The sequence below is a fragment of the Salmo salar genome, chromosome ssa26 (assembly GCF_905237065.1).
Source record: "Salmo salar chromosome ssa26, Ssal_v3.1, whole genome shotgun sequence".
NCBI lineage: Eukaryota > Metazoa > Chordata > Actinopteri > Salmoniformes > Salmonidae > Salmo > Salmo salar.
The window spans coordinates 21848917-21871311 of NC_059467.1; the positions used below are offsets into that span (position 1 = coordinate 21848917).

Here is a 22395-nt window from a genome sequence, read left to right on the forward strand (position 1 = left end):
CCCAGGGCCAACCGCACCAGCATATGGTCTCACAAGGGGTCTGAGGATCTCATCTCGGTACCTAATGGCAGTCAGGCTACCTCTGGCGAGCACATGGAGGGCTGTGCGGCCCCCCAAAGAAATGCCACCCCACACCATGACTGACCCACCGCCAAACCGGTCATGCTGGAGGATGTTGCAGGCAGCAGAACATTCTCCACGGCGTCTCCAGACTCTGTCACATGCTCAGTGTGAACCTGCTTTCATCTGTGAAGAGCACAGGGCGCCAGTGGTGAATTTGCCAATCTTGGTGTTCTCTGGCAAATGCCAAACGTCCTGCACGGTGTTGGGCTGTAAGCACATCCCCCACCTGTGGACGTCAGGCCCTCATACCACCCTCATGGAGTCTGTTTCTGACCGTTTGAGCAGACACATGCACATTTGTGGCCTGCTGAAGGTCATTTTGCAGGGCTCTGGCAGTGCTTCTCCTGCTCCTCCTTGCACAAAGGCGGAGATAGCGGTCCTGCTGCTGGGTTGTTGCCCTCCTACGGCCTCCTCCACGTCTCCTGATGTACTGGCCTGTCTCCTGGTAGCGCCTCCATGCTCTGGACACTACACTGACAGACATAGCAAACCTTCTTGCCACAGCTCGCATTGATGTGCCATCCTGGATGAGCTGCACTACCTGAGCCACTTGTGTGGGTTGTAGACTCCGTCTCATGCTACCACTAGAGTGAAAGCATAATCTGTCAACCTCTAGTCATGATATTTACAGGCCCTTGGTCAATTGGAGGTCAGGGGTGAGGACTCTCTCCATTTCTAGCACTCACTACCTCTATCCGTCTCTCTCTCTTTAATCTCTCTCTCTCTCTCTCTCTCTCGGACCTCCAGAGCCCTCTGACCAACCTGTGATCTCTCCAGAGCACAGAGAAGTAACCTACACTCATAATAGTATAACTGATGCACTATGTAAACCTACTTCACTATGGCAGTCTGCCTGTGTGACATAGCATATTATCCCAAGGCCACTGGTTGGATTGGATTTACTGTACCCACGCCAAAGCTTGCGCTCTCCTCCCTGTAAAAGTCTCCCAGACATTTATCAAAGCTAACATGTATCCATCCCCCTATCCCCAGGTGAGTCTGCTGGGCTATGGAACTCCAGAGCAGCACATCAAAAAACCTGCCACCCTGTTGTCAGCTATCTGCATAAAGTTCCCTGTGCAAGGAAGCAACTATCAAGGCTTTCAAAAGGCCACATCTTGGGAATGACCAAATGCAATAAAGTTTTGTATAAACAAATGTTTATTTTGTTAGATTACAAAACAACTTTTTCATAGCATGTTTGTCAAGTTGGTCTTCACACTCACTTCTGCTAACTTCTGTGGTAAACTTAACACAGACATCAGTTCTAAAGTAAATGCAAGTCTCATTTCCAGGCTGAATACATTTGTATTAATGTATATCAGATACATCACACAGGTGTGTCAACTAAAATATATACAGTATATCCCAGAAAAGATTGAAGAATGGGACAAGTAGCCAAAGTGAATAGAAGTCAGTGATTGCATCCATAGCAGTTTGTATGAATTCACATAGAATACATGTTAACAGAATGGAGAGAGAGAGAGAGACTTGCTGTACTCCCATGAAAGGCTCTTGCTTCCAGTACCATTGAAGGCCACAGTTTTCACAATGATCTAGGATAACCTCCCCCTTGTCAATGTAAATTTATCCTAAAATCGGTACTCTTTGTGAATATGGGCTTTGGCCTGTCAGCAATGTCACTTCACCTGAAATGCAACAAAGAAGTCACCTTTTCCTAGAGAGATTTACACTGTTATCAAAACGTCACGCCAGGGTAAGCCTACACGAGCCACAGCCCTTATTTTTTTGTGTTTCTAAAATTCCCGATGGGGAAAATATATGTAAGAAAACGATTGGAACAATTTCCCTGCTTTCCCGCTAGGTTTTATGGGTATTATGACTCACACTGTGGTGGTGCATTCCTATGCATGTACATTTCATACATATACATTTCAGTGTGCTGTAGGTTGGTGTTATGTATGTGGCAGGTGTTATACAGCATTTTCAGAAAGTATAATTTTGGATCATGAATGTCACTAGGGCAAGTACTGTAGGCCAACCGCTGCTCAAGCTAATGTTGTGTTCCAATTTAGTCACCTGCTTACCGCAATTATTTTCCCCGTTAATCCACCCAGTTGATAAACTGTTATGTTCTTGAACCGTGCTGTACCCACAGACATTAAAACCAGGGCTGTACCAAGCCTTCCGTCCCGAAGAGGACGCAGTCACTCACTTCCCCAGTCAGTCCGGCTTTGATAGGACAGCGCTGGCTTCCTGCTTTTATGTTTCTGATGCGAGTATGGTCGCCGTGCCAGACCAGTGATAACAATACTACCTCACTGTAACATTTTCTGTCGGCACAATTAATTCCTCCTCGATAAGAATCGTCATAGCCTACATATGTTATAAATACTTGAAACGTCGGAGTGGACTGCTTGCAATAACCTGAGGTGAGAATATTCTTTTCAGACGACGTAAACTCATAGTAAGCTACACTACAGTAGACTATTATTTAACTCTTAATGATAGCCGACATGGGCTATTGATAATGGTACCATTTGTATCGGATTCAACAGCTAGCTACACATGCACATCTCCCTATGAAGTTAGATAAAGGATTTTGTGTGATCGAATTTCGATCAAGGTAAACTCAGCAGGGCGGGTTTTACATGTTCAGTTCAAGGTTTCGTCAACACATTACTCATCCCTGCTTTATTTACACAGAACAAATATATAAATGCAACAATTTCAAAGATTTTACCCAGTTACAGTTCATATAAGGAAATCAGTCAACTGAAATAAATAAATTAGAACCTAATATATGGATTTCACATGACTGGGAATACAGATATGCATCTCTTAATCACAGATACCTTAAAAAAAGGGGCGTGGATCAGAAAACCAGTCAGTATCTGGTGTGACCATAATTTTCCTCATGCATTGGGATACATCTCATTCACATAGAGTTGATCAGGCTGTTGATTGTGGCCTGTGGAATGTTGTCCCACTCCTCTTCAATGGCTGTGCGAAGTTTCTGGATATTGGCTGGAACTGGAACATGCTGTCATACACATCACTCCAGAGCATCCCAAACATGCTCAATTCGGTGACATGTCTGGTCAGTATGCAGGCCATGGAAGAACTGGGACATTTTCAGCTTCCAGTAATTGAGTACAGATCCTTGTGACATGGTGACGTACATTATCATGCTGAAACATGAGTTGATGGCAGAGGATAAATTCCATGACAATGGGCCTCAGCATCTCGTCACAGGACCTCTGTGCATTCAAATTTGCCATTGATAAAATACATTTGTGTTTATTGTTCATAGCTTATGCCTGCCCATACCATAACCCCACCGCAACCATGGGGCACTCTGTAAACAACGTTGACATCAGCAAACTGCTCATGTAACTGATGTGAAATGGCTAGTTAGTTAGCGGTGGTGCGCGCTAATAGCATTTCAATCGGTGACGTCACTCGCTGTGGCTTTTGTGGTGCGATAGGTAACGATGCTTCGTGGGTGTCAGTTGTTGATGTGTGCAGAGGGTCCCTGATTCAAGCCCAGGTTGGGGCGAGGAGAGGGACGGAAGCTATACTGTTACACACACTCACACGACGCCATACACGTGGTCTGCGGTTGTGAGGCCAGTTGGACTTACTGTCAAATTCTCTAAAATTACATTGGAGGCGGCTTATGGTAGATAAATGAACGTTCAGTTCTCTGGCTACAGCTCTGCTGGACATTCCTGCAGTCAGCATGCCAGTTGTACGCTCTCTCAACTTAAGAGATCTGTGGCATTGGGTTGTGTGAGAAAACGGCACATTTAAGAGTGGCCTTTTTTGTCCCTGGCACAAAGTTCATGTGTGTAAACATCATGCGCTTTAATCAGCTTCCTTGATATGCCACACCTGTCAGGTGGATGGATTATCTTGGCAAAGGAGAGTGGTTATGGATGATGCCAGAGTTCCACAGTAGGCTGCATTATATTAAGCCTCAAATCTAACTTATTATACTGTTCTTCTCTGTAATAGTATAATAACTCACTTAGTAAAATTATACTAAAACCAATAAACAGTTTAGAGTCGTGTCACACTTCTCATCGGTTCTGTATTTCAAGAGGAAGTGCCGCCTAACTTTTTTCTCCCTTGAAAATAAGTCATCCAGAAGTGAAACCCTCCACATGCCACAACTTGTTTAAATAATCAGTTGTGTAGTCTTGGTATTATTTATACACCTTGCCTCACAAGTTTAACTAATTCACCTGACTCTACAGTCCAGTAAAGAAAGTACACCCAAAGTTCAGAGTCTAGACTGAGGATAAATCCCATGCATTTTCATTGTTTTTATTTTCTTCCTGCACCTTATTAGCCAGGTCACGTGTGTGTGTGTGTGGTTTATTCTCACATCCACTCCAGTGTCTACTGTCTACAGTTTGGCTGGGTTCCCACTGCTCTGGGTGCATATCTGATGGGGTTTGGGGAGGACCTGTGGTGTCCCCAGGCCCACGCGGCCCTGATGCGGCTGCAGGACTCAGAGCTGCGTCTGATGGAGGTGATGAAGAAGTGGATGAGCCAGCGGTCCAAGAGCGACCGGGAGTTCTCTGTTCAGCTGCACCAGATGGCTGCCATGGTTGAGAAACTGGAGGGGCCCCAGCCTGGGGGAGGACCGGACTACATCAGCCAGCTCAATCAGGTACTCTATGGGTCCATTTGATTGACATTTTTTTCTTGTTGACCGCACCTCTTTTAATTTGAATGAAACTTTCTATACATATTTGCCCATCATAGAAGTGGTCAGAAAGTAACTTTTTGGACCTGAATGCCAAAACATTTAGAAGATAGAAGTGCTCAATGTTGACCCATTTTGCATACCCCACAATGAGACATCCATGTCTTCGTCACTGGAAAAGATAAACGGTTGGGTTTCATATCATTTAAAAGCTTACAAACAGGGTTGTCATTTATTTTATTATTTCTTGAAAAAAAACTATTTTTAATAAAACATTATTTTTAACCTTTAATATCAATTATTTAACTTGTGAACTCAGATTTATTTTACTCAGATTTATGTTGTAGCTTAGACCCTATTTTACATCATCTGATGTGTTTGTGTTGAGCCTGCCATCGGTTGATACACAGCATGTTCGTGAGTACAGGGTGGGTGACAGTTGTTTGAAATTATACTGTCAATCTTCCATAGGAAACCTATTTCATTTTTTATTTTATTTATTTAACTAGGCAAGTCTGTTTAGAACAAATTCTTATTTACAATGATGGCCTACCCCAGCCAAACCCGGGCGACGCTGGGCCAATTGTACCGCCCTGTGGGACTCCCAATCACAGCCGGATGTGATGCAGCCTGGATTCGAACCAGGGACTACAGTGACGCCTCTAGCCATTCCTATTTAAGTTGACATTTGACGGTGGGTGGGTCAGTTGCCATCTTTGTGGAAGTAATTGGAAGTAAAAATGTATATTACATTTCAATGAGGTACCAGCTAAATTGCAGTGGTCTGGGATATGTCCATATATTTTTATGATTGATATGACACCCACACTGTATTCAAAAGTATACTGCGTCTCAACCATTGGCGGGAACAATATAAACCTCTCAGATTATGTAAAATAGGGTCTAAGCTACAACATAAGGCGAAACAAAAAAAACGTAGTTTACTCATTTGTAGGTAATTGACATTAAAGGAGAAAAAAGGACATTATTTTTTTGTTTGACAACCCTGTTTAATTTTTTTTAATTATGTCAAACTCAACCATTTATCTTTTCCAGTGATTAAGACATGTACAGTATGTCTCATGGTAGGGTGGGGTAGGCAAAATGGGTCACCTTTGAGTACCTCTAACTTCTAAATGTTTTTGCATTCCGGTCCATTAAGTCCCTTCCTGACCACTTATTTCAACCATGAGCAAATATGAATGGGAAGTTTCATTCAAATCAAAAGGGGTGCGGTCAAAAATGGATTGAAATCAAATGGAATGACCCCTACACTATATCAGTGGGTTTTAGCAAGCTCACTGGTTTAGACATTAGACCACATCCAGCTGCAATGTGGACATGACCTTTCAAACATTATTGATGATTGACCATTACGTTTGATCAGTAGATGGCGATACGCAGAGTATTCTCTTTATTCATTCAGTCTCTCCCTGTCTCTTTCGCTCTCTCTACCCTCCTTCCTCTTTCAGTCGTGGGGTGTGCTGGTGGCTCAGACGGAGAGTTTGAGTCGTGTGATGCGGCGGCAGTCTGAGGACCTGCAGGTTGGGCCTCTCAGCAAACTGACCCTGCTGATCAGAGACAAGCAGCAGCTCAGGAAGACCTACGGAGAGCAGTGGAGCCAGCTCAGCCAGGAGCTCAGCAGGGTCAGACACACACACACACACACACACACACACACACACACACACACACACACACACACACACACACACACACACACACACACACACACGACTGCACGCACCCACACAAACAGATGAACATATCACTCTGTAAAACTCCCTGAAAAACTTTTCCCTGATAAATATTACCAGGCACTTTGTAGTCCTCCACTAAACACCTTGTCAGTTTGCTTTCAAAATTGGAAGTATCTTCCACTTTCACATGCTGGATTTCAGCTATATGCTTGTGTTGAGAAATATGCAGTAGCCAACAGTGTTGAAAAAAATCACACAAATTTGTGGTGCTATTTCTGAGTCTTGTTTGTAGCTCATACTGTATCTGGTTTGTTTGTTATGAGTTCTGATAGTTTCTTTGGTTAACACTCTTTTTTAGAGACAGTATACATCTCTATGTAGAGCATTTTGGCAAAAAACACTTCAGCGAGCAGGCCTTTCTAACCGACCTGGCCCGGGTATCCTGGAAGGATATTGACCTCATCCCGTCAGTAGAGGATGCCTGGTTGCTCTTCAAAAGTGCTTTCCTCTCCATCTTAAATAAGCATGCCCCATTCAAAAAATGTAGAACTAAGAACAGATATAGCCCTTGGTTCACCCCAGACTTGACTGCCCTTGACCAGCACAAAAACATCCTGTGGTGTTCTGCATTAGCATTGAATAGCTTCCGCGATATGAAATTCTTCAGGGAAGTCAGGAACCAATATACTCAGTCAGTTAGGAAAGCAAAGGCTAGCTTTTTCAAACAGAAATTTGCTTCCTGTAGCACTAATTCTAAAAAGTTTTGGGACACTGTAAAGTCCATGGAGAATAACAGCACATCCTCCCAGCTGCCCACTGCACTGAGGCTAGGAAATACTGTCACCACCGATAAATATACGATAATCGAGAATTTCAAAAAGCATTTTTCTACGGCTGGCCGTGCTTTCCACCTGGCTACCCCGGCCAACAGCTATGCACCCCCTGCAGCAACTTGCCCAAGCCCCCCTCCCCCTCGGCTTCTCTTTCACCCAAATCCAGACAGCTGATGTTCTGGAAGAGCTGCAAAATCTGGATCTTTACCAGTAAACTGGCCTAGAAAATCTGGTCCCTCTCTTTCTAAAATGATCCGCCGAAATTGTTGCAACCCCTGTTAGTAACCTGTTCAACCTCTCTTTTGTATCGTCTGAGACCCCCAAAGATTGGAAAGTTGCCGCGGTCATCCCCCTCTTCAAAGGGGGAGACACTCTAGACCCAAACTGTTACAGACCTATATCCATCCTGCCCTGCCTTTCTAAAATCTCCGAAAGCCAAGTTAACAAACAGATCACAGACCATTTTGAATCCCACCGTACCTTCTCCACTATGCAATCTGGTTTCCGAGCTGGTGATGGGTGCACCTCAGCCATGCTCAAAATCCTAAACGATATCATAACCTCTATCGATAAAAGACAATACTGTGCAGCCGTCTTCATCGACCTGGCCAAGGCTTTCGACTCTGTCAATCACTGCATTCTTATCGGCAGACTCAATAGCCTTGCTTTCTCAATGACTGCCTCGCCTGGTTCACCAACTACTTCTCAGATAGAGTTCAGTGTGTCAAATCGGAGGGCCTGTTGTCCGGGCCTCTGGCAGTCTCTATGGGGGTGCCACAGGGTTCAATTCTCGGGCCAACTCTTTTCTCTTTATATATCAGTGATGTCGCTCTTGGTGCTGGTGATTCTCTGATCCACCTCTACGCAGACGACACCATTCTGTATACTTCTGGCCCTTCTTTGGACACAGTGTTAACAAACCTCCAAATTAGCTTCAATGCCATACAACACTACTTCCGTGGCCTCCAACTGCTTTTAAATGCTAGTCAAATTAATGCATGCTCTTCAACCGATTGTTGCCCGCCCGACTAGCATCACTACTCTGGACGGTTCTGACTTCAAATATGTGGACAACTACAAATACCTAGGTGTCTGGTTAGACTGTAAACTCTCCTTCCTGACTCACATTAAACATCTCCAATCCAAAATTAAATCTAGAATCGGCTTCCTATTTCGCAACAAAGCCTCCTTCACTCATGCTGCCAAACATACCCTCGTAAAACTGACCATCCTACCGATCCTTGACTTCGGCAATGTCATTTACAAAATAGCCTCCAACGCTCTACTCAGTAAACTGGATGTAGTCTATCACAGTGCCATCCGTTTTGTCACCAAAGCCCCATATGCTACCCACCACTGCGACCTGTATGCTCTCGTTAGCTGGCCCGCACTACATATTCATCGCCAAACCCACTGGCTCCAGGTCATCTATAAGTCTTTGCTAGGTAAAGCCCCGCCTTATCTCAGCTCACTGGTCACCATAGCAACACCCACCCGTAGCTCGCACTCCAGCAGGTATATTTCACTGGTCATCCCCAAATCCAACACTTACTTTGGCCGCCTTTCCTTCCAGTTCTCTGCTGCCAATGACTGGAACAAATTGCAAAAATCACTGAAGCTGGAGTCTTATATCTCCCTCTCTTTTTTTAAGTATCAGCTGTCAAAGCAGCTTACCGATCACCGTACCTGTACACAGCCCATCGGTAAATAGCACACCCAACTACCTCATCCCCATATTGTTATTTATCCTCTTGCTCTTTTGCACCCCAGTATTTCTACTTCCACATCATCATCTGCACATCTATCACTCCAGTGTTAATGCTACATTGTAATTATTTCGCCACTATGGCCTATTTATTGCCTTACCTCCCTACTCTTCTACATTTGCACACACTGTATATAGATGTTTCTATTGTGTTATTGACTGTACGTTTGTTTATGTGTAACTCTCTGTTGTTGTTTTTGTCGCACTGCTTTGCTTTATCGTGCCCAGGTCGCAGTTGAAAATGAGAACTTGTTCTCTACTGGCCTACCTGGTTAAACAAAGGTGAAATAAAAAAAGGAAATGTACAAACGATAATTATCAAAAACCCTGTTTCACAAAGGGCTATTACTGTAAGACTATTAATATTACTATTATTAAGGCTTATTGTGCCTACATAACTTTCGTAGGAATACTGTTATCACCTGAAACAAATAGTCAAAACAGACGGTCACCTTGTACTAATATCTGTAATATGATGTGCTTAATTTGAAGATCGTGGCATAGGTTGCTTAGAAAGCTGTTTTAATCTTTGGGCTTGAAATAGTTAAAAGAACCACAAATGTGTGAACATAATGCCTTCCCTTTTCACCAGTGTGGATATGCAGCAGGCACTCCTCATTGAGATGCAGAGCTGCACAGTTATTGCAACTTCATTAACAGACAGCACTCAGTTGAAATGAAAGCCAATGGGCTGTAACTGAGTTTGGCCATTGTTGTCTAATTGAGAATTGCTCTTGCATAGCAAATGCATTTTGATGAGCAAAAGCCATCGGGGACTTTAATATGACAATAGTTTTTGCCCTTTCCGTGGTTTCTATCATTACCCTATTACGGCGAGCAAATGATGTGTTAATCTTTAATGAATTGTTAGGTTTATGGGTTGCAGTTTGTACATTGCCTGGGTCAGGATTTGCCTTAGTACCCTGTACAGTGCACTACAAACAAGTCACAGGCGTCATGCAGATATCCTCTGCACTTTGGTAGTGCAATGTATAATTAACCTTTTGTGAACTTTTGTGAAACAGCACAGTTGAAAAATATATGGCAAATATAAATCAAAACTGGATGGTGTTCAGAGATAGATGGGAGGGGTTGAGTGGTTGAAGGATGGGATTAAAAACAAACAAAAGATTACTATTGTAAAATATGCTGTGTCTGTAAATCAATCAATTAATCAAATGTATTTATAAATCCCTTTTTACATCAGCCTATGTCACAAAGTGCTATACAGAAACCCAGCCTAAAATCCTAAACAGCAAGAAATGCAGATGTAGAAACACGGTGGCTAGGAAAAAGCCTAGAAAGTCAGGAATCTAGGAAGAAACATGGAGAGGAACCAGGCTCTGAGGGGTGGCCTGTCCTCTTCTGGTTGTGCCGGGTAGAGATTATAACAGTACGTGGCCAAGATGTTCATAGATGACCAGCAGGGTCAAGTAATAATAATAATCAAAGTGGGTGTAGAGGGTGCAACAGGTCAACACCTCAAGAGTAAATCTCAGTTTGCTTTTCATAGTCTATCATTCAGAGTTAGACAGCAGGTGCGGGCGAGTGTGTGTGTGTGTGTGTGTGTGTGTGTGGGGGGGGGGGGTTGGGAGAATACTTAAATTCACACAGGACACCGGATAAGACAGGAGAAATACTCCAGATATAACAGACTGACCCTAGCCCCCCGACACATAAACTATTGCAGCATAATTACTGGAGGCTGAGACAGGAGGGGTAGTATGTAGAAGCCTAAGTGTTGTTGTTAATTAGTTTACTCCAATTAGGGAAGGGATGGTAGAGTTAAGGGACAATAATAAAGGAAAATAAATGGGGGGGAAAAGTGTGTGTGTGTGTGTGTGTGTATATATACAGTTAAAGTCGGAAGTTTACATACACCTTAGCCAAATACATTTAAACTCCATTTTTCATAATTCCTGACAATTAATCCTAAGAAATATTCCCTGTTTTTGGTCAGTTAGGATCACCACTTTATTTTAAGAATGTGAAATGTCAGAATAATAGTAGAGAGAATGATTTATTTCAGCTTTTATTTCTTTCATCACATTCCCAGTGGGTCAGAAGTTTACATACACTCAATTAGTATTTGGCAGCATTGCCTTTAAATTGTTTAACTTGGACCAAATGTTTCAGGTAGCCCTCCACAAGCTTCCCACAATAAGTTGGGTGAATTTTGGCCCATTCCTCCTGACAGAGCTGGTGTAACTGAGTCAGGTTTGTAGGCCTCCTTACTCGCACACGCTTTTTCAGTTCTGCCCACAAATATTCTATGGGATTGAGGTCAGGGCTTTGTGATGGCCACTCCAATAGCTTGACTTTGTTGTCCTTAAGCCATTTTGCCACAACTTTGGAAGTATGCTTGGGGTCATTGTCCATTTGGAAGACACATTTGCGACCAAGCTTTAACTTCCTGACTGATGTCTTGAGATGTTGCTTCAATATATCCACACAATTTTCCTTCCTCATGACACCATCTATTTTGTGAAGTGCACCAGGCCCTCTTGCAGCAAAGCACCCCCACAACATTTTTATTTCTTTCTTTATTTAACCTTTATTTAACCAGGTAGACAAGTTGAGAACAAGTTCTCATTTACAATTGCGACCTGGCCAAGATAAAGCAAAGCAGTTCGACACATACAACAACACAGAGTTATACATGGAGTAAAACAAACATACAGTACAAAAATAAGTCTATATACAACGTGAGCAAATGAGGTGAGATAGGGGAGGTAAAGGCAAAAATGGCCATGGTGGCAAAGTAAATACAATATAGCAATAACATTATGCGCCACCACTGTGCTTCACGGTTGGGATGGTGTTCTTTGGCTTGCAAGCCTCCCCCTTTTTCCTCCAAACATATCGATGGTAATTATGGCCAAACAGTTCTATTTTTGTTTCATCAGACCATAGGACATTCCTCCAAAAAGTACGATCTTTGTCCCCATGTGCAGTTGCAAACCGTAGTCTGGCTTTTTAATGGCGGTTTTGGAGCATTGGCTTCTTCCTTACTGAGCGGCCTTTCAGGTTATGTCGATATAGGACTCGTTTTACTGTGGATATAAATACTTTTGTACCTGTTTCCTCCAGCATCTTCACAAGGTCCTTTGCTGTTCTGGGATTGATTTGAACGTACTTTGGTGCGAAAAGTGCATCTCTAGGAGACAGAATGCGTCACCTTCCTGAGCGGCATGACGGCTGCGTGGTCCCACGGTGTTTATACTTGCGTACTATTGTTTGTACAGATGAACGTGGTACCTTCAGGCCTTTGGAAATTGTTCCCAAGGATGAACCAGACTTGTGGAGGTCTACAGTTTTTTTTCTGAGGTCTTGGCTGATTTCTTTAGATTTTCCCATGATGTCAAGCCAAGAGGCACTGAGTTTGAAGGTAGGCCATGAAATACATCCACAGGTAAACCTCCAATTGACTCAAATTATGTCAATTAGCCTATCAGAAGCTTCTAAAGCCATGCCATCATTTTCTGGAATTTTCCAAGCTGTTTAAAGGCACAGTCAACTTAGTGAATGTAAACTTCTGACCCACTGGAATTATGATACAGTGAAATAAATAATCTGTCTGTAAACAATTGTTGGAAAAGTTACTTGTGTCATGCACAAGGTAGATGTCCTAACCGACTTGCCAAAACTATAGTTTGTTAACAAGTGGAGTTGTTGAAACACTTTGGTTGGAGTCATTAAAACTCGTTTATGTAAACTTCCGACTTCAACTGTATATATACATATGGGGGATTGGAAATGATGCAGACAATTACATTGATGGAAGCCACAATCTATCTGCAATAATAAATCTGATCTACTCCTAAAAAATAAATGAATAAAAAATAGTTATAATTAACCTTAGATCAGTGGTCACCAACCGGCCAATTGCAGTCGACTGGTCGATCTCAAGGCATTCCTAGTCGATCACCAAACATTTCTGTAAATAAAACTACGATAAAGCCTTGTTCCTATTTTTTATTTTGTTTTGTTTTTTGTTTCATGCTGTTGGCGGTAGGTGCACGGTAGGTGCACAATTGTCATAGCAAAGTTGATACTGTGAAATTTTAAAACTAATACAGCAAAGAGCTACTGTTTTTATGAGTAAGTTCATGTTTAAGTTGTTATTCAACATTGTCAGGACTTTGTTCAACACTTTTATAAGCCATAAAATGCACTTTCTCTCTACTTCCACTCATGCTACAACCAGCACTGCAGCTGCAATGAATGATTGTAGCAAATTTTCGATAAGCTTGCATTGTTGTTGTTATTATTAGTGGCTTGTGTCTTTTTTAATATCGAGGAATATTTCTCTTTCTCTGGTCATAGGAAGAACAACATGAATTGGTACATGAGGCAGAAATAATGCAGTGTGACTTGAGTTTTGCCATCAGCTAGAAGACTGTCCTTTTTTCTCAGCGGAGGGACCGCTGCTCCCTGCCTCCCCTCAGACTGAACATCAGATGCAGGCCATCAGTCCAGTAAAAATAAATATAAATATATATATATATATTATATATATATATATATATATATATATTATGCTCACTCAGCTCTGCCTCACAAGTACTACAACAAATTATCTATTCCCAGTGTGATCATATACCTACATTTTTTAAATATAATTTAAAAATTGTCTGAGAAGAACATAATTGGCAGGGCAATTCAAGCAGAGCCAATATGCAGTGATAATGTATTAGGCCTATAGCCTACTACACAAACATCATTGCTACAGAACTGTTTTTAATTGATTAATGTTGCATAGGCATTTTGACTTAGAAAGTGATCTTGACTCAGAAAAGGTTGGTGACCACTGCCTTAGATGGTAGCTTAATGGAAATGTTAAGGGTAAAGAATTTCAGTCAAACCAGTTTCTGTTACCAGGGCCTCTCTGATGTCACCAACCACTTCCTGTGTGCTTCTACCTCTGAGTTGAGAAGTGTTGGGATACAGACCCGTAGGGTCTAGGTCCCAGTCTTTCCTGTCTGGTCTTTCTGCTCTCTCTCGTCTGTCTGTGTTGTCTCAGAGGTGGCAAAGCTGGGGTCAAACAAAAGCCTGCATTGTGAAGGCACTCCCGCTTTTAACAAACCACACCCGTATCACTTGTTTGTACAGTATCACCTCCACTCCTTTTTAAGTACATTTATGATCCCCTCCTTTCCCTCTGATGACAGTGCTGTGTGGTTAGATCACAGGACGAGTAGAAATGTATTTGAGGACTCTCGTTGTTCTCAGAGAGTGGCTAAATATCTCTCTACGCATCCCATTTGTTCTTCAATTTATGCACCTTGTTTGGATGAGGTAACACTAATATACCCTTTCCATTTGTCAGGTGACCCAGACAGAGCTGGAGAGGCTGAAGGCCAGCTACAGACAGCTGGTGAGGGATGCAGCACAGGCAAAGAGGAAGTACCAGGAGGCCAGTAAAGGTGGGGAAGCTCACTCTGTCTGGCTCCGTCTCATTTCTCCAAACAGCACAGAGATACTCTCACTTTGACTGGCTGAAAGGATTACATTCTGGACAACAGATGATCATTACCTCCTGATAGTTCTGTTTAGACAACTGTTGTCCTAATGATTCACCAAATTAACACAGTTGATCATATTAGTAGTGACTATTTGTCATGTGTATTGTTTTTCCACTTCTATGCTACATTTGTGTGTGTTCTACTGATATATATATCTTGTGTTTGTTTAGATAAAGAACGTGAGCGTGCGAGGGAGCGCTATGTGAAGGCTACTCTGAGGCTCCATGAGCTTCATAATGAGTATGTGCTGGCAGTCAGAGCAGCCCAGGTGTACCATCAGCACCACTACAGCCAGGCCCAACCTGCCCTGCTCATGGCACTACAGAGCCTACAGCAGGAGATGGTACTCATACTGTAAGTGTGTGTGTGTGTGTGTGTGTGTGTGTGTGTGAGGGGAAAGCACAACTCTGTCAGTGAATTCCCAGTCAGTGATGATCATATTGTGTGTACAGCGCGGTAGGGAAGTACTTTGACTCTATGGTCATCCCATCGTTACACTGCATGGTTTTGTATCTCACCTAATATCCTTCCCGTTTGATGATAAGATTTCAAGCACTCTCATGGGAAGTTTGATATAATAGTTTTAGGCTGTTGTCCAAACACACATAATGTAATCAATACTGGCCCTGGAGACCCACGGGGTGTGCAGGCTTTTGTTACAGCCCTGTACTATATATACAGTGCCTTCGGAAAGTATTCAGACCCCTTGACTTTTTCCACATTTTGTTACGTTACAGCCTTATTCTAAAATTGTTTTTTTTTTAAAAACAATTTCCTCAGCAATCTACATACAATACCCCATAATGACAAAGCGAAAACAGGTTTTTATACATTTTTGCACATTAAAAACAAAAAACAGAAATACCTTATTTAGATAAGTATTCAGATCCTTTGCTATGAGACTCGAAATTGAACTCGGGTGCATCCTGTTTCCATTGATCATCCTTGTTTCTACAACTTGATTGGTGTCCACCTACGGGAAATTCAATTGATTGGACATGATTTGGAAAGGCACACACCTGTCTATATAAGGCCCCACAGTTGACAGTGCATGTCAGAGCAAAAACCAAGCCATGAGGTCGAAAGAATTGTCCGTAGAGCTCTGAGACAGGATTGTGTCGAGGCACAGATCTGGGGAAGGGTACCAAAACATTTCTGCAGCATTGAAGGTCCCCAAGAACAGTTGCCTCCATCATTCTTAAATGGAAGAAGTTCGGAACCGCCAAGACTTCCTAGAACTGGCCGCCCGGCCAAACTGAGCAATCGGGGGTGACGGGCCTTGGTCAGGGAGTTGACCAAGAACCCGATGGTCACTCTGACAGCGCTCTAGAGTTCCTCTGTGGAGATTGGAGAACCTTCCAGAAGGACAACCATCTCTGCAGCACTCCGCCAATTAGGCCTTTATGGTAGAGTGGCCAGCCGGAAGCCACTCTTGAGTAAAAGGCACATGACAACCCGTTTGGAGTTTGCCAAAAGGCACCTGAAGACTCTCAGATCATGAGAAACAATATTCTCTAGTCTGATGAAACCAAGATTGAACTCTTTGGCCTGAATGCCAAGCGTCACGTCTGGAAGAAATCTGGCACCATCCCTACGGTGAAGCGTGGTGGCAGCATCATGCTGTGGGGATGTTTTTCACTGCCAGAGAGACTAGTCCGGATCGAGGCAAAGATGAACGGAGCAAAGTACAGAGAGATCCTTGATGAAAACCTGCTCTAGACCGTTCATGACCTCAGACTGGAGTGAAGGTTCACCATCCAACAGGACAACGACCCTAAGCACACAGCCAAGACAACACAGGAGTGGCTTCAGGACAAGTCTCTGAATAAAAAAATATATATATTTCACCTTTATTCAACCAAGTAGGCCAGTTGAGAACAGGTTCTCATTTTCAACTGTGACCTGGCCAAGATAAAACAAAGCAGTGCGACAAAAACAACAACACAGAGTTACACATAAACAAACGTACAGTCAATAACACAATAGACTTTTTCTATGTACAGTGTGTGCAAATGTAGTACGTTTATGGAGGTAAGGCAATAGAGGCGAAATAATTACTATTTAGCATTAACACTGGAGTGATAGATGTGCAAGTAGAGATACTGTGGTGCAAAAGAGCAAAAAAATTAATAACAAAATGGAGATGAGGTAGTTGGGTGTGCTATTTACAGATGGGCTGTGTACAGGTAGAGTGCTCTGATTGCTGCTCTGATGCTTAAAGTTAGTGAGGGAGATATGTCTCCAGCTTCAGTGATTTTTGCAATTCGTTCCAGTCATTGGCAGCAGAGAACTGGAAGGAAAGGCGGCCAAAGGAGGTGTTGGCTTTGGGGATGACCAGTGAAATATACCTGCTGGAGCGCGTGTTGTTATGGTGACCAGTGAGCTGAGATAAGGCGGGGCTTTACCTAGCAAAGACTTATAGATTACCTGGAGCCAGTGGGTTTGGTTACGAATATGTAGCGAGGGCCAGCCAACGAGAGCATACAGGTCGCAGTGGTGGGTAGTATATGGGGCTTTGGTGAAAAAACGGATGGCACTGATAGACTACATCCAATTTGCTGAGTAGAGTGTTGGAGGCTATTTTGTAAATGACATCGCCGAAGTCAAGGATAGGTAGGATGGTCAGTTTTACGAGGGTATGTTTTAGAGGTCGGCCGATTATGATTTTTCACCGCCGATACCGATTATTGGAGGCCCAAAAAAGCCGATGCCGATCAATCGACCAAATTTTTTTTAGTGTATTTCAAATGTATTTTTATTTTTTATATACATATATTTGTAATAATGACAATTACAACAATACTGAATGAACAATGAACACTTTTATTTTAACTTAATATAATATCAATAAAATCAATATAGTCTCAAATAAATTATGAAACATGTTCAATTTGGTTTAAATAATGCAAAAACAAAGTGTTGGAGAAGAAAGTAAAAGTGCACTATGTGCCATGTAAAAAAGCTAATGTTTAAGTTCCTTGCTCAGAACATGAGAACATATGAAAGCTGGTGGTTCCTTTTAACATGAATCTTCAATATTCCCAGGTAAGAAGTTTTAGGTTGTAGTTATTATAGGACTATTTCTCTCTATACCATATGTATTTCATATACCTTTGACTATTGGATGTTCTAATAGGTACTTTAGTATTTCCAGCCTAATCTCGGGAGTTGATAGGCTTGAAGTCATAAACAGCGCAATGCTTGAAGCATTTGCGAAGAGCTGCTGGCAAATGCAGGAAAGTGCTGTTTGAATAAATGCTTACAAACCTGCTGCTGCCTACCACCACTCAGTCAGACTGCTCTATCAAATCATAGACTTAATTATAATATAATAACACACAGAAATACGAGCCTTAGGTAATTAATATGGTCAAATCAGAAACTATCATTTTGAAAACAAAACGTTTATTCTTTCAGTGAAATACGGAACCGTTTCATATTTTATCTAACGGGTGGCATCCATAAGCCTAAATATTGCTGTTACATTGCACAACCTTCAATGTTATGTCATAATTATGTACAATTCTGGCAAATTAGTACGCAACGAGTCAGGCGGCCCAAACTGTTGCATATATCCTGACTCTGCGTGCAATGAACGCAAGAGAAGTGACACAATTTCCCTAGATAATATTGCCTGCTAACATTCATTTATTTTAACTAAATATGCAGGTTTTAAAAAAATATACTTCTGTGTACTGATTTTAAGAAAGGCATTGATGTTTATGGTTAGGTACAGTCGTGCAACGATTGTGCTTTTTTCGCAAATGCGCTTTTGTCAAATCATCCCCCATTTGGCGAAGTTGGCTGTCTTTGTTAGAAAGAAATGGTCTTCACACAGTTTGCAACGAGCCAGGCGGCCCAAACTGCTGCATATACCCTGACTCTGTTGCACAGAACACAATTTCCCTAGTTAAAAGAAATTCATGTTAGCAGGCAATATTTACTAAATATGCAGGTTTAAACATATACACTTGTGTATTGATTTTAAGAAAGGCGTTGATGTTTATGGTTAGGTACACATTGGTGCAATGACAGTGCTTTTTTCGCAAATGCGCTTGATAAATCACCCGTTTGGCGAAGTAGGCTGTAATTTCAATGATAAATTAACAGGCACCGCATCGATTATATGCAACGCAGGATAAGCTAGATAAACTAGTAATATCATCAACCATGTGTAGTTAACTAGTGATTATGTTAAGATTGATTGTTTTTTATAAGATAAGTTTAATGCTAGCTAGCACCTTACCTTGGCTCCTTGATGCACTCGCATAACAGAGACTGCCATGCAGTCTCCTCGTGGAGTGCAATGTAATCGGCCATAATCGGTGTCTGAAAATGCCGATTACCGATTGTTATGAAAACTTGAAATCGGCCCTAATTAATCGGCCATTCCGATTAATCGGTCGACCTCTAGTATGTTTGGCAGCATGAGTGAACGAGGCTTTGTTGCGAAATAGGAAGGCGATTCTAGATTTAATTTTGAATTGGAGATGCTTAATGTGAGTCTGGAAGGGGAGTTTGCAGTCTAACCAGACACCTAGGTATGTGTAGTTGTCCACATATTCTAAGTCAGAACCGTCCAGAGTTAGTGATGCTAGTCAGGTGGGCAGGTGCGGGCAGCAATCGGTTGAAGAGCATGTATGTCCTTGAGAGGCCCAGCCAAAGCCCGGACTTGAAGTCAATCGAACATCTCTGGAGAGACCTGAAAATAGCTGTGCAGCAACCCTCCCCATCCAGCCTGACAGAGCTTGAGAGGATCTGCTGAGAACAATGGGAGAAACTCCCCAAATGCAGGTGTGCCAGGCTTGCAGCGTCATACTCAAGAAGAATCGAGGCTGTAATCGCTGCCAAAGGTGCTTCAACAAAGTAGTGAGTAAAGGGTCTAAATACTTATGTAAATGTGATAGTTCCATTATTTTTTTTATTTTTATGAATTAGCAAACATTTCTAAACAGTTTTTGCTTTGTCATTATGGGGTATTGTGTGTAGATTGATGAGGGGGGAAAAACAACAATTTAATTTTAGAATAAGGCTATAACCTAACAAAATGTGGAAAAAGTTAAGGGGTCTGAATACTTTCCGAAGTCACTGTACTTATTTAATAACTGATCATCAAGCCTTTGATTAGATGAAGCAGGTGCGTTAGTGCTGGGCTAGAAAAAAGCCTGCACACCCAGTGGGTCCCCAGACCAGGATGGAATAATACGGCCCTGACCTCTGACTTTTGCCCTGTCACCCAGGAAGGAGATCCTGCAGGAGTACTATGACATGTCCAGTATGCTCCAACAGGAGGTCGTATCTGTCCACGAGGAGATGTCTGCTGCTCTGATGGCCATAGAGCCACACAGAGAGTACGAGAGCTTCATCCAACAGAACAGGTATTTAGCTGCAAGTCACTGGATAAGAGAATCTGCTAAATGACTAAAATGTAAATATTCTGATCTTAGTGCAGTCAAGAGGTTGAAAAGTTTCACCATGTGTTCAGGTCTGTAGGGGAGGTTCCGGTAGGTGTAGAGTTTGACTCTGGTCTTCTGGAGAACACAGATCGACTGAAGACTGGAGAGCTGGAACTAAATGAGCTTACAGTGGAGGGGATCCATCATAGGTTAGTTTATACGCACGCACAGACACAGCGCAATCAAAATGTATTCAGACCCCTTGACTTTTCCCCAATTTTTTTTAAGATACAGCCTTATTCAAAAATGTATTACATGTTTTTTTTCCTCCTCAATCTACATACAATACCCCATAATGACACAGCGAAAGGTTTTTATAATTTTTTGCACATTTATAAAAGCAAAAAACAGATACCTTATTTAGATAAGTATTCAGACCCTTTGCAATGAGACTTGAAATTGAAATCAGGTGCATCCTGTTTTCATTGATCATCCTTGAGATGTTTCTACAACTTCATTGGATTCCACCTGTGGTAAATTCAATTGATTGGACATGATTTGGAAAGACACACGCCTGCCTATACAGTATAAGGTCCCACAGTTGACAGTGCATGTCAGAGAAAAACCAAGCCATGAGGTCGAAGAAATTGTCCGTAGAGCTCCGAGACAGGATTGTGTCGAGGCACAGATCTGGGGAAGGGTACCAAAACATTTCTGCAGCATTGAAGGTCCCCAAGAACAGTTGCCTCCATCATTCTTAAATGGAAGAAGTTCGGAACCGCCAAGACTTCCTAGAACTGGCCGCCCGGCCAAACTGAGCAATGGCGGGATAAGGACCTTGGTCAGGGAGTTGACCAAGAACCTGATGGTCACTCTGACAGAGCTCTAGAGTTCCTCTGTGGAGATTGGAGAACCTTCCAGAAGGTCAACCATCTCTGCAGCACTCCGCCAATTAGGCCTTTATGGTAGAGTGGCCAGCCGGAAGCCACTCTTCAGTAAAAGGCACATGACAGCCCGTTTGGAGTTTGCCAAAAGGCACCTAAAGACTCTCCGATCACTAGAAACAAGATTCTCTGGTCTGATGAAACCAAGATTGAACACTTTGGCCTGAATGCTAAGTGTCACGTCTGGACTAAATCTGGCACCATCCCTACGGTGAAGCATGGTAGTGGCAGCATCAAGCTGTGGGGATGTTTTTCAGCGGCAGGGACAGGGAGACTAGTAGGATTAGAGGTCGTCTGATTAATCGGCATGGCCGATTTAATTAGGGCCGATTTCAAGTTTTCATAACAATCGGTAATCAGCATTTTAGGATGCCGATTATGGCCGAGTACATTGCATTCCACGAGGAAACTGCGTGGCAGGCTGACCACCTGTTACGTGAGTGCAGCAAGGAGCCAAGGTAAGTTGCTAGCTAGAATTTAACTTATCTTTTAAAAAACAATCAATCTAAACATAATCACTTGTTAACTACACATGGTTGATGATATTAGTAGGTTAACTAGCTTGTCCTGTGTTGCATATAATCAATGCGGTGCCTGTTAATTTATTATCGAATCACAGCCTACTTTGCCAAACGGGTGATTTAACAAAAGCACAACTGTTGCTCGAATGTACCTAACCATAAACATCAAGATTTATTTCAGCTTTTGTTTCTTTCATCACATTCCCAGTGGGTCAGAAGTTTACATACACTCAATTAGTATTTGGTAGCATTGCCTTTAAATTGTTTAATTTGGGTCAAACGTTTCGGGTAGCCTTCCACAAGCTTCCCACAATAACTTGGGTGGATTTTGGCCCATTCGTCCTGATAGAGCTGGTGTAACTGAGTCAGGTTTGTAGGCCTCATTTACATTTACGTCATTTAGCAGACGCTCTTATCTAGAGCGACTTACAAATTGGTGCATTCACCTTATGATATCCAGTGGAACAACCACTTTACAATAGTACATCTATGTATTTTTTTGGGGGGGTGGGGTGCGTTAGAAGGATTATTTTATCCTATCCCAGGTATTCCTTAAAGAGATGGGGTTTCAGGTATCTCCGGAAGGTGGTGATTGACTCCGCTGTCCTGGCATCGTGAGGGAGCTTGTTCCACCATTGGGGTGCCAGAGCAGCGAACAGTTTTAACTGGGCTAAGCGGGAACAGTGCTTCCGCAGAGGTAGGGGGGCCAGCAGGCCAGAGGTGGATGAATGCAGTGCCCTTGTTTGGGTGTAGGTACTGATCAGAGCCTGAAGGTACGGAGGTGCCGTTCCGCTCACAGCTCCGTAGGCAAGCACCATGGTCTTGTAGCAGATGCGAGCTTCAACTGGAAGCCAGTGGAGTGTGCGGAGGAGCGGGGTGACGTGAGAGAACTTGGGAAGGTTGAACACCAGAC

The 22395-nt window shown here is 42.6% G+C and overlaps 1 protein-coding gene across 4 annotated transcripts in view; it reads left to right on the forward strand.

Moving 5' to 3' along the window:
• Nucleotides 1-2293: 2293 nt before the first annotated feature.
• LOC106587393 (tyrosine-protein kinase Fes/Fps) overlaps nucleotides 2294-22395 on the forward strand; it is a 42059-nt gene continuing 21957 nt past the window's right edge. For 2 of the 4 annotated variants that reach the window (XM_014175745.2, XM_014175747.2), the window contains exons 1-7: nucleotides 2294-2516; nucleotides 4486-4762; nucleotides 6271-6444; nucleotides 14426-14522; nucleotides 14792-14975; nucleotides 19862-19999; nucleotides 20107-20226. In XM_014175745.2, coding sequence (XP_014031220.1) covers nucleotides 4538-4762; nucleotides 6271-6444; nucleotides 14426-14522; nucleotides 14792-14975; nucleotides 19862-19999; nucleotides 20107-20226 — 938 coding nt within the window. In that variant the 5' untranslated portion in view covers nucleotides 2294-2516; nucleotides 4486-4537. The remainder of the gene's footprint in view (nucleotides 2517-4485; nucleotides 4763-6270; nucleotides 6445-14425; nucleotides 14523-14791; nucleotides 14976-19861; nucleotides 20000-20106; nucleotides 20227-22395) is intronic. The other 2 variants (XM_014175746.2, XM_014175748.2) reach the window with 2 other exon arrangements.